The sequence below is a fragment of the Nannobrachium achirus genome (genome assembly GCF_963921795.1).
Source record: "Nannobrachium achirus genome assembly, chromosome: 2".
Taxonomy (NCBI): Eukaryota; Metazoa; Chordata; class Actinopteri; order Myctophiformes; family Myctophidae; genus Nannobrachium; species Nannobrachium achirus.
Genome location: NC_137811.1, coordinates 19,691,654 through 19,704,527, shown reverse-complemented (window position 1 = coordinate 19,704,527; position 12,874 = coordinate 19,691,654). Strand labels below are relative to the sequence as shown.

The following is a 12,874-nucleotide window of genomic DNA, read 5'->3' as shown; positions in this document are numbered from 1 at the left end:
TTGAGCCGCATTGTCGCTATGTGTACATGTTATCTTTTAGACAACCCAACTCTACCCCTAACCCTAAACTTAACCTCCATGGGGTAGAGCAAGAAAGAGGTGTGAGGTCACTTCCTGCCACTTGTTGAGGTTCCTGTCTCCCGTGGACCTCAACAGGACCCTAGTGGCTGCAGCCAGGTTTTTTGTATTATGTCTTGAATTGAATAGGAATGGAATCATCAAGCCCGACAGGGCTTTTTTGTGTTATCCTTTTAGCATCATTGTATAATCGTATCACATACAGTACATTTGTGCAAACTGTTAATAAAGTATCCAATTAATCAATCAATGAATTATAACATTTTCAAAAACGACATCCTTGACTGATTGGGTTTAATATTAAAGGATTGAGGTTCTTGACCTGCTGTCAGCATGCAGGAATTGTGATGCTGAACAGCCGAACACATACACACACACATGGACATGCACGTGTGCTCGCACGCACAACCACATGCACTTGCGCTTGCATGCACAACCACACACATACGCACCACACACACACTGTACACACACACACACACACACACACACACACACACACACACACACACACACACACACACACACACACACACACACACACACACACACACACACACCAAACGCATCCTCTCCTGGGGGAGACACTACAGTAATTAGCCCATTAAAACTGGGAAAGCATTTAGAATTGTGCGTCACTTCATGCTAGCCTTAGATTAAGACACACATAGAGGACTTTCGCGATGATGACGTTTACACTCTACGAGTGTACAGTATACGAACTAATATATTGTTGCACTCTACAATGTATTAGTCTGTATTTTCAATAAAAATAGTTTTCACCAAGTGTGTGTCAGAGTGTCACTGCGTTTCCTCGTTTGCCACAATGTTGGTTGAACAGGTCCCTCTGGTGACATCACCAGAGGGACCTACTGCTACTGCTGTGCTGTGTACTGTGCTGAGTGGGGGTTGGGGAGGTGTGGGCAGGCCTGAGCAGGAGGCGGGGAGGAGCTGGGTTGAGGGTGGGGCTCAATAGCGCAGTCCTCCCACTCAGGACAAGATGGTACTGCAGCTGAAAATGCTCTGAAAGCCAGGCAGAAATGACAGGGGCTCCGTATTCAGGAGTGGTAATTTAGCCGCAAACCTTTTGAAAAACGTTTTTTGGGACATAAACAATATGATATTAATTATTTTTAAATGCATGGCGTAGAACCTTTAATCTAAGGCTAACTTCATGCCGCGCTGCAAGCTTCTATGGTAGGCTACATCTGCTATTTATTTTGACAGTTTTGAAAAATCTTAAAAGTGTGTCAACTACTGACGCATGCAGGCATTTAGCAGAATCAGCCTCAGGCCTGAGTCTATTAGAGGAGCGTTAGCACTGGAGAAGCAGCAGCGCTATCAGGTAGACTCATCACCAGCATCACTCATCGTCCCCATCAGAAGGTAGGAGTGAGTGCAGGTCAGCTAACGCCATGATTCATCAGGTGACAGTGAAATTACTTTGGGCTTTAATTCCCATCATGCTTTGGGTGATTGATGGTCCCACGCCAGACCACGGCCCTGTCTGTGGCTGCGCTGCGTGTCTGAGTGAGTTAGAGAGTCATGGGAGAACGTTCAAGGAATAAGGACAGTATGTACAAAACTATAGGAACAAGGTTGACATGAACACACGCACGCACGCGCGCACGCACGCGCGCACGCACGCGCGCACGCGCTCACACACAAACACACACACGCACACACCCCTCCCCTCCATTCTTCATTCCTTGAGGAAAAGTTACAAAACATTGCATTCTTTGTTCTTTCATTCTGTCCCAATGGTATGCCATGGATCCATTATGATCACATGAGCTGACAGTCCGCTGGTAAAACTTGATTGATTTTAGATGTTGAGTTGTCCTATACCTATTTATCTACCTTTAGTAAGTGTTTGCTTTGGTTAAAAGTAAAGTGAAGCAGCAGCAGCTAGAACTACTGTTGTCATTTTCACGTCACACCTCTCATCTTTCCAAAGTCAGAAAAGCTATAGGTGTATTTTAATGTCCTAGCCCATTAATAAATAAAGGCCTTTATTTCTAAATCCACCTGAATGCCTGGACCTGGATTTTTGTGCCTCTGTGGCACATTTTATCCTCTTTTGCTCATTGTGTTCCCTTTCATGAGCAGTGGCGTCAGTTCAGAAAAAGGTAAGGTATGGCAACATGACTGGTGTCTTGCAAGACACCAGTCATGTTGCCATACCTTAGCAACAGGCATGATACATTTATTTTAAGAAGTACATTCTATTTCTTTCCCCCCAAATTTCTATGGTTATTGGGCTGAATATGGCAGTCTGGAACAGTTGTTCAAGTGCGGTTAAAAAGCATAATATAGTAAACGTGCCACAATTAACATTAACAATAATGAATAATTGCACCTGTGCAGCTGACCTGCAGAACCTGGGAATATAGGCTACTATTCTGTCAAGATGGGGGGAATAAAAGTGTGGAGAATAATAACTTGTTGATTTGTAGTTATTTTACTGTAATTTAACAACATAACCAGCATGGATAGACAAAGAGACATTCATGGATTTATATTTTAAAGTAACTTGTATTCTCCCCCTGGACCCAGGGTATGGCAGCTGCATACCCCTGCCATAACCAATTGACGCCCCTGTTCATGAGCACCGGTGGTTTGAGGGATAGCAGTAGCGCCCCTGCTATCTTCTTTCTCAGAAAAGCTATAGTATAGTCTTTAGTCATGAAACAAAAAACTGAAACCATTACTTTTGAAGGCTGTATCATGCAGTCAAGAATGTGAAAGTTATTAAATGATGCAAAAACATTCTGTTTATTCAGTTGATTTCATTTACACACTTTTCCACATAACAGCAAGCGATGCATGTGTTGAAATTCAAAACTGACTCTACTCACTACATAGTTTTCTTCTACATAACTTAATTTAACTTTTCGACCGCCACCAATATACATATACATCATATTAAAGTGCTCTTTAACGTCAGTGGGCTTCAAAGAAGGAAAGGGGAGTGTCTTAAATACATTCTATATATTAATTCACTTAAAGTTACAACTTAAAAATACAAAAAAAGAAAAGAAAAACAAATGCATCAGTGACTGTTTCAGTATCACCACTATGAATTGGTTTCTCATGTACACTTATTTCATTTGCACAATTTAATAAAAAAAAAAAAAAAAACATCTTCTCGTATCCTCCCTGTCGGGTAGAAACCTCATATGTCTCAAACTGTTACTTGTCAGTATTCAAACAAAAGCATGAAAAGTAGCATGAAAAAAACGCGTTTCGAGCTTGTACAGTAGATCTGCTACTTTTGATGCTTTTCTGTGACGCTGTAGTCAAGTAAGGGGCGCTAATTTACCAAAAAACACAAAACGTTAGAACAGGGGTCTTCAACGTTTCCAAGCCAAGGACCCCTTAGTTGAGAGACGCATGAAGCAGGGACCCCCACAACCTTTAGATTCCATTTAGTTTCATTGTTTGACAGCACAATCATCAGTGTATTTTGGATTCATGTCAATTGGTGTTTCAGATATTTAAGCACTTGAACCGTCGAAACTTAATACATTTGACCTTTCACTCTGTACTTAGTCTGCTCTTTTTCCCCTCTACACCAAAGGTCTTTGCCAAAAATAGCTGATCTACAAGCTCACAATGCCTCGCAGCGCGAGGCGTTGTGAGCTTGTAGATCTGCTATTTTTGGCTAAAGTTCTCCGAATAAGGACACTAGGGTTCAAGTAGTTAATATAAAAAAGGAGGGAAAAAGTTTCTATCACACAGAGATTTGGAGGACCCCCTGTAGTAACTCTGAGGACCCCCTGGGGGTCCCGGACCCCCTGTTGAAGACCCCTGCATTAGAATATGGAGATAAGAGGTTTCTGCCCGACGGGGACGATGTCAGTCTCTTATGGGTCCCATCCATGGTGAAATGGGATGCCCTGATATTAATAATGTAGGTGTTCATGCATGACATGAATTGAAAAAGCCACACTGAGCTATAAAGTAAAAATAATAGAGAATGTCAAAGACATAATGAAAGAACAAACGCGGTGGTCGTGTCAGAAGCCAGTCTGAACTCCTTTTCAGTCATTTCCATCATTATAGTTCTATTTCAGTGACAGTCTGCTATGACACTAAACAGTACAGTAGGCCTATGCAGTGTTCGTTCCACAGTGTACACATAGAACCAAACGGACCCTACACGGATTGTGTAACTCTGAGAATGTACGTACAAATGGACAGCACTCGACAGAGCTAAAGGTACTGTAAGTGATACTTAGTTTTTTTTGTTTGTTAAAAGGTTAATGCTCTATATCAGTGTTTCTCAAACTTTTACATTTCAATGTCTCCCCTTAACTGAAAGCAGTAGACCCCTCCTTTAGGAGGGTCTAAATGGACCCATACAAGTCTGTAACTCTGACAGCATACAAATGGAACCAAATGGACCCTTAACGGGTCCATTTGGTTCCATTTGTACACGGTCAGAGTTAAGGGGAGACCTTGAAGTTTGAAAGTTTGAGAAACACTGACTTACACCAAATTTAAATGACCATTTGACACACAATAGCCCCAGACTCTCTGACCCAGGACCCCAACAACAGCAGCCATGGGGGCCTACAGTATACTGCACTGTTCTCCTAGCCTGACGTTTTAGGCCGCTCTCTCTCTCTCTCACTGAGAACTAATCCCACAGCATCTGGTTTCCATGAAGCTGTCACACACTGACTGTCCCCAGGTTTGGTGCCGTATCACATTTTCCACCCTCTCTCTCTCTACGGTATTCTCGGGTACAAACAGACCAGCGTACGGCGGCTCTGCGGCCGCCGCTTCCTGCGTGGGACACGTCTCTCAGCAGCCCTTTTGTTTGTCCTCCTCTGCGTCCGAGGAGGGACATTTTGTTCAGGTGCTCGCGCTCCTTTCTCTCCCTCTCTCGCTCTCTCTCTTTCTCTCGATCCCGCCGCCTTTCAGAGCGGCGCCCGGTTAGCGCTGGTTTTGCGGCTCGGGGCCGGCCTGGCTGCGGCGGTCCAAATCCCGGAGCCTGGCGGACATGATGGCTACAGATCTGGTGGTGGACAAATAAAAAACACACACACAAACACACCGGTAAGTGACAGATACAGAACCGTCTTAGTTGAAGTTAGGGCATTCACCAAATATTCGAATATTCGAATATCAAAGTCACTATTCGACATTGTTCACCGAAGTCGAATATTCGCTTATTTCTATTTTTTTTTTTATTGTTTTGTCTTTAAAGTTATACCATGTAACTTTTTTTATAAAACAAATCTTAAAATTGTCCTAACTCTTAAATCGCTAAAGTTTTAGAACACCCACTCCGTTATTTTCAGCTTCTGAAGCCTTCTCTTTATATATTTTCTTCTAGCAGTGACAGGGGCGGGATTTCCCGGCAAAATGACGTCATCATACACTACCGGCCAATCACAGCGAGGGTTATACACTGCCGGCCAATCACAGCGCATCTTGAAGTGGGGTCGCTAGCTATCACAATAGGGCGGCCATATTTGTAGGCGCCCGTGTGTCTCTATCTATACTCGGGTGAAACACTCCGTTTCTCCGGAATGCCTGAACGCACAGGAACCAGGGACCCCTCCAAAGATAGATCTCGGCGAGGTGGAGGCAGACGCGGGGGTGACGCGGGGGTGTGAGGCCCGGTCCGCGGCGAAAAACGGCCGAAAGACGCGGACGCTACTGACCACTAGTTGAGCAACTTACACAGTATAGCTTTAAAAAAACATATATATTTCTTCATGGTTTATAAAGCTTGGCAAGATAGGAAGTCATAAGAACCCTGTCAAGCACTTGGAATTGTAGGTATTACATTTAATGTAAAAGTCTGGGTTTCCGAGGCTACATTTAATGTGACTCGGTTCCGCAGATAAATATTGTGAAAATAGCAGATCTACATGCTCACAACGCCTCGCGTTGCGAGGCGTTGTGAGCATGTAGATCGGCTATTTTCTATTTTCACAATGTTCGCCTGCTTACTTAATTTTTGACAGTTTCGCCAGTCCTGTCGAATATTCGACTATTCGAATACTTTGAGGTCGAATAATTAGAATACTAAAAATCACTATTCGTGAATGCCCTAGTTGAAGTCTTTTTTTATTTTATTTATGTATGTAGGCCTATAGAGCGTCGCAGCGTAAGTGGTTTCCTGGTGTCACTTAATATTCCCCATTCATTTTCGCCATAGACTTTTACAAAAATATTTATAACAAGTATGTTAAGCCTCGAACCAAGCCATCCAGGATGGCAGTGAATCATGACCATACAACCTTTGATCCTATGTGAAAACATATTTTAGTATTACATTATTTGATATACTACATTTAATAAATACCCTTTGTTTAGCGATTTTCAAAATGTTCTTTTCATAGAATCAAAGGTTTTATTGTCATGATTCACTGCCATCCTGGATGGCTTGGTTCGAGGCTTAACATAATTGTTATAAATATTTTTGTAAAAGTCTATGGCGAAAATGAATGGGGAATATTAAGTGGCACCAGGGATCCACTTCCGCTGCGATGCTCTATACATAAAAAAGTTACTGGCTCCTAAACATAGGGTAAACTCTTTTGGTTCTATAATATGACCTTTGACAAACTGTGCTATAGAACCATTAGAGCTGCCTAAACTAAGCTGAAGAACCAGTTACTGAACATCTATACGAACCGTTCACAGGCTTATCAATTTTAAAAGCCCATACTGTACTTTGTTGTATGTCAACTGCAACAAGTTATGTACCGTACACGATGCAAAGCTTGCATCAGGTTATAATCAGTGAATGTTTGCCTATTTTCACCAAATGCTGGCAAAATGTTTGCCTATTTGTGCGTAATGTTGGCCTATGATGACATGCCAATGTCCACATATAGTGTGCATGTGGCCAAAAGGTTCTTTCTATGACCGCCGTGCCATATATAGCACCTCAAACACCTCTAAGAACCAATATACAATATTTGTGTGTGTGTTCGTTGGTTTAAAAACCTTACCTGAGGATACTGAGCAGGTTGGTTTGAGGCATGTTGGCGGCATTCTTTGGTGAAGGGATGTCAGGGCTGCAATAACAGAGTCATAGAGTTAGAAGACATGGCACCGAACTGAACTGAAATGAACTGAAATTGAACTGAACTGAAGATATCTTCAGAACCTTATCAGTCTATAACTAGACTTTTATGTTTTATTGGCCGTGATATAACAGAAATGATGCTGCATCTCCTTGGAACAATAATTACAAAACCTGCCGTCAAGGAATTTATAGTTGCATTTTGTCTTTTATTTTTGCAAACCTAAAACATTCTTATCTTTTTACATGCTCACTAAAGATTTTATTGTAACCTGTGCATTACACATGTTTTATATACGCAGATCACTTCTCAAAATGTTTTTTAAAAACATCAGTTTAACCCCATATAGGACTATACTTGGAGTACCCCAGGGGTCAATACTAGGCCCTCTAATTGTATTTCCTCTACATCAAACATCTTTGAAAAATAGCCAATTATCTACAAGCTCACAATGCGTTGCAACGTGCCACATTGTGAGCTTACACAGCAGAGTGGCTCTTTTAGGCCAATGTTCACCGCAGAACAGGGAAGCTAAGGGTTCAGATGTCTCTGTAGATGGTTCAACTGAGTAGTCTCTATAGTGAGTCTCACGTGGCGCATCCCTCAAGCCATAGTGATATTTTTTGTTTACACGCGGCGCACCCCTCCATTCATGGTGACATTGTTTCTTTACATGGTCGTCTCCTGTTGCCATGAATCCCTGACTCAGGCTTTTAGTCCTATCAAACTCCTACTCACTCAAGCCCTCAGCCAATCAAAACACACTGATGAGAGGGTACTACTGAGCATACACATCAGAGCTAATGATATTAGCGTCTCAGACAAATCGACTCTTCGCTGACCCCTGTGTGCCACGGACGGCACCACGCCTCACATACACTCCATAAAGAGCTGTGTGGACCCTGCCCTCGTAAACACACTGTAGCAGACCAACGCCAAGTGTCGCCAAGGGTCACCAAGAGTTCAGACACAAGAGTGTCTGAGCTGTCACACTCAAAAAGTTAGACTTTGTGTTGCACAGCCTCAACCGAAAAGAACAGATTTCCTATTTCCTCTCTCTGTCTGGGTGCGTGTGTGTCTGTTTGTGGTATAGTCGGGACTCCCAACTCACCTGTTGTGGCAGAAGCTGGCACAGCTGTGATCAGCAGAGTTGGCACACGCGCAGCGACCTGCAGATCTACGGCGCCGGGACAGGGCACTGCCCAGGCCATAAATTGTTGTCTTACTGCACACACACACAGTGAGAGAGAGAGAGAGAGAGAGAGAGAGAGAGAGAGAGAGAGAGAGAGAGAGAGAGAGAGAGGAAACAAAAACTCTATGTCAAGTACTGTTGATACGTTTCTATGTTCTGCCAGCCAATATCGTTTAGTGTTTAAACCAGGGGTCTTCAACAGGGGGTCCTCAGAGTTACTACAGGGGGTTCTCCAAATCTTTGAGTGATAGGAACTTTTTTTCTTCTTTTTTATATTAACCACTTGAACCCTAGTGTCCATATTCTGAGAACTTTAGCCAAAAATAGCAGATCTACAAGCTCACAACGCCTCGCACTGAGAGGCGTTGTGAGCTTGTAGATCGGCTATTTTCGGCAAAGAGCTTTGGAGGGGGAAAAGAGCAGACTAAGTACAGAGAAAGGTGAAGTTTATTAAGTATTGACATGGTTAAATATCTGAAAACACACATTAACATGAATCCAAAATATACTGATGATTGTGCTGTCAAACAATCAAATTATATGGAATCTATGATAAGGTTGTGGGGGTCCCTGCTTCATCTCTCTCTCAATTAAGGGGTCCTTGGCCTGAAAACGTTGAAGACTCCTGCTTTAGACATGTTTATAATGAGCTGGTTTAGTGTTTAAACTTCAAAACATCACATGCTCAACAAGGAATGACACTGTTATAGCCGTTGTTATGAATGTGCTAACAATTATGTTAGGGCCACTAAACCTGGCTCCAACACCAATGGCCATAACAGCTGGATCCTACCGCTCATCCAAAAGGGAATCCTCAATCCTAACACCCACCGCTCATTCCAAAGGGAAATCCCCCTTGACCAGAGGGAGCCATTAGTCTTATGCAGGGCTACTCCGTTACATTCAACCCCCTGTTGACCTTCGGGCAGGGCTACTCCCCCAGACCGCCACACCTTTATACTCCTTTAATACTTCCATTGAAAACAGATAATGAAATAGGCTTTGTTTGTTTAAACTTTGTTCTTTGATATGAAGACGATGACCGGAAGATTAATTATACAGTAATAATGACTAACCCAGATAGCATAATATGATGAGTTCTCCAGAAATGGTTATTGCTCTCTCTCTCAGAGTTGTGCACGTTTGTATTTATGCTGCTGACCTTTGTATCCTTTTGTACAGATTATGTACAAATATTATTTACTTCTCAGGATAAAAAAATCTAAAGCAGATCTACAAGCTCAAAACGTGGCACGTTTCGAGCTTGTAGATCTGCTACTTTTGATTGTGTGACGCTGTAGTATGATCAAGTAGGGCCGTTAATGTACGAAAAAACACCCTGCAACGATATGGTCACGTGTATTACGTGTGTTTTTCCTGTCAATAGAAACATCAAAGAAAACTCTTACACACCTGGGAGTGTTGACCCAGATGATGTCCAGGTGACAGAAGTAGTGACACTCAGAGTCCAGCTGGTTGCTGCAGGAGCAGCGCTTGGTCCTGACCCGGTGGGGAGGCAGCACAGAGTCACTGGCCTCCGCGTCCGTGTGCTCCGTCACAGGAAGAGACAGACCTGCCGTCGGAAAGAGACAAGAAGAGTTTGAGTCAGGGGGCGTCAATTGGGTATGGCGAGGGTATGCAGCTGCCATACCCTGGGTCCAGGGGGGGGGGAAATAAAAGTTTCTTTTAAATATAAATCCATGAATGTGTCTTTGTCTATCTATCTGTGCTGGTTATTTTGTTGTTAAATTACAGTAAAATAACTACAAATGCAAAATGTAACAAAATGGCCACTTCAACAAGGTATTATAATTCTCCACACTTTTATTCTCCCCATCTTGACAAATAATGGTATATTCCCAGGTTCCGCAGGTCAGCTGCACAGGTGCAATGCATTATTAATCGTTAATTGTGGCACGTTCACTAACATGCCAAGTTTAGCTGCCATATCCAGCCCAAGAAACCTTAGAAACGGGGGGGGAAATAAAATGTACTTCAAATAAATGTATCATGCCTGTATCATGCCTGTTGCTAAGGTATGGCAACATGACTGGTGTCATGCACGCGCGCCACCTTAGCCTTTTCTGAACTGACGCCACTGGTTTGAGTGATTGATTGAATACTTGAATACTAGTTTGCAAAATGTACAGAGGTACAGACTACAGTTATACAATAATGCTAAAAGGATAACACAAAAAGCCCCCTGAGGGCTTGTTTCCTTTGTGGTCCTGTGTATTCAATTCGTCAAGACATTATATAAAGACCCACAAGTAATTTATTTTGGCGAGCTAGCAGACTTTTCTAGGGCACGTTTCAAATTGCAGACAGGTGCTCTTATATGGCGGTAGCTAGGAGTCACTTTTTGATGTCTGGTGGTTGAGGACATTCCACACTTTGGTTGGCATAAGAGTAGAATGAGTTCATCGCCGTGTTTGTGCTGATTCAGCAGCTGCTCCATTCATGTACACTGTCAGCGACACATGGCCTGCTTTACCATACGGTGAAAAGAAAATGTATTGTAATGTATGTAATGTAATGTAACGTGTTCAAATAGATTCACCCCTTCGGGTGGTGATGGTGACTGACATTTCCTTGGTGCAACCACATTATATACATTAAGTTCAGAATTAAATCAGGTTAAAAAGGAAGTATTGTGAGTTTTCTTTGGAGAAATGTTATGTCACAGAATTCCTGTTGCCCCCCCGACACACACAAAAAAAAACAGTGAATTCAGTTTTCTTCTTGCAGTTGCTACTTCTGAGCTCTTTTCTTTTCTCGTAGTTGCTTAATTAACTGAATTTAGTAAAAATCTCAGAGAGAAATTCTGTCATTTTAGTTCAATTCAGGGCCTTTTGATATTAATCAGTGCCTGAAAAAGGGCTTCCACAGGCCAGCGAGTGGCTTGATTTATGAGAGCGTCTGATTGTTCCCTTCAACCATCATGTCAAACTCCCAGACAAGTAGTGTAAATAGCTGCCAGTCAAACATTTCTAGTGTTCCCTCCAAATGAATCGTCTGGCAAACTGAAGGGCAAACACTGTCATGCTCCCACAAGCCCCACATGGTTGCAGAGCTGGAGGTACAGACAGAGCAGAGACCAGAGCCTTTTAGCATAACAGCCAGGGGCGTCACAAGGGCTAGGAAAGTGGGACTGAGTTACTAGGGCCCAAGGTGGAGGGGGCCTAGTAACTTTAGCTATTGAAAAATAGCAGATATACAAGCTGACAGCGCGGCACCGAGTGCCGCGCTGCGAGCTTGTAGATCTGCTATTTTTGAAAAGTCGTGAAAATGTGCGCAAATCTTTGAATATATGTATTTTTTTTAACTCAAATGTTGCTTCTGGGGGGTCCCTGGAACTAAATATTTTGAGATGGGGGGGTCCTTCACATGAAAAAGTTTGAGCATCACTGGCATGGAAACATAGGTTTCTTGGCACACATTTCCACGATTTTTCAAAAATAGCAGATATACAAGCTCGCAGCGCGGCACTCGGTGCCGCGCTGTGAGCTTGTATATCTGCTATTTTTCAATGGTTAACATTCATGGGGGGCCCGCAGTGAATCCTTGTACCCAGGGCCCAGAATTTGGTGTGACGCCCCTGATAACAGCCCACTACTCTGGTCACAACATCAAAGACAAATCATCTCCAAGAAAAAAAGATCAAATGTTATGCAACAGGTTATAGATTGAGTGATAGCTGGGGCTATTTATCACTGTAGTTCTTCTTGTGCAATGTTGACTAGAATTTGGTCAATTTTAAGAAGGAAGCCGAGGAATGGGACTTGCTGAAACATGCATCTATAGGCCATAGGAGACAGTTATTGCTCTGTGCGCAGTGTGACGGGCTGCACAAGTGATTCATTAATTGTGTACATTGCTCCCTCCCCAAAAGAGTATTTTCAATATTTTTCTCGGTCAGGCTCTTAGCATCATAGTTGAGCAACAGCCCAAGTTTCAGATGAACTAATGCAGACTATACTCCAAATTGAAGGTCAAGGTCCACACTGTCTCCCATAGGAGAAACCTGTCTTGGGTGTTCAAAATGCAGTAACCTACCTACACACATGGACAGTACATACGGTAGCTAATTCTAATACCAGCATCATTACAAAACCCCACATTGCATGTATACCTGCATCTATACGGTATCTTATCCCGCAGTGCATGCATGATGCATGCAGCTACATCTGTTCTTTCTGAGGGGTAACAAACTAAACAAAAAGCATCAGCAGCAGAGACTCACCGTCATGCAGGGAGGCCCACACAGTGATGAGCAGGATGAGTGCGCTTCGGGAGGACATGGTTAATCTCTATGTGTGCACAGTGTTATCCTTTAAGAGTCCACAGGGAGAGAGGAGCAGCTCTAACAGCACTGGTTGTGTTTAGTCAGTCTGCAGGTGCATGAGGCTCCTCTCCTCTCCACCACTTATAGCCAGCCTCCCAGCCATGATGTCACACAGGCAGGCCCCGCCTCCCATGCAAACTAAGCCCTATATACTCTAGCTGCTACAACTTTCAGTTATACAACCCCGGGCTGTTTGACTAGCCCAAACAT

General features: G+C 43.1%; 1 protein-coding gene across 1 annotated transcript; it reads right to left on the bottom strand.

Annotated features, from left to right (window-relative positions):
- Window positions 1-4,621: 4,621 nt before the first annotated feature.
- Window positions 4,622-12,620, bottom strand: LOC308297006 (endothelin-2; the record flags this gene model as incomplete). Its single annotated transcript, XM_080740387.1, has 5 exons — window positions 4,622-5,101; window positions 7,053-7,118; window positions 8,239-8,352; window positions 9,733-9,892; window positions 12,563-12,620. 5 exons carry the CDS (start codon window positions 12,618-12,620, stop codon window positions 5,020-5,022), a joined length of 480 nt encoding a protein of 159 aa, XP_080596513.1. The 3' UTR covers window positions 4,622-5,019.
- Between the last annotated feature and the right edge of the window lie 254 nt (window positions 12,621-12,874).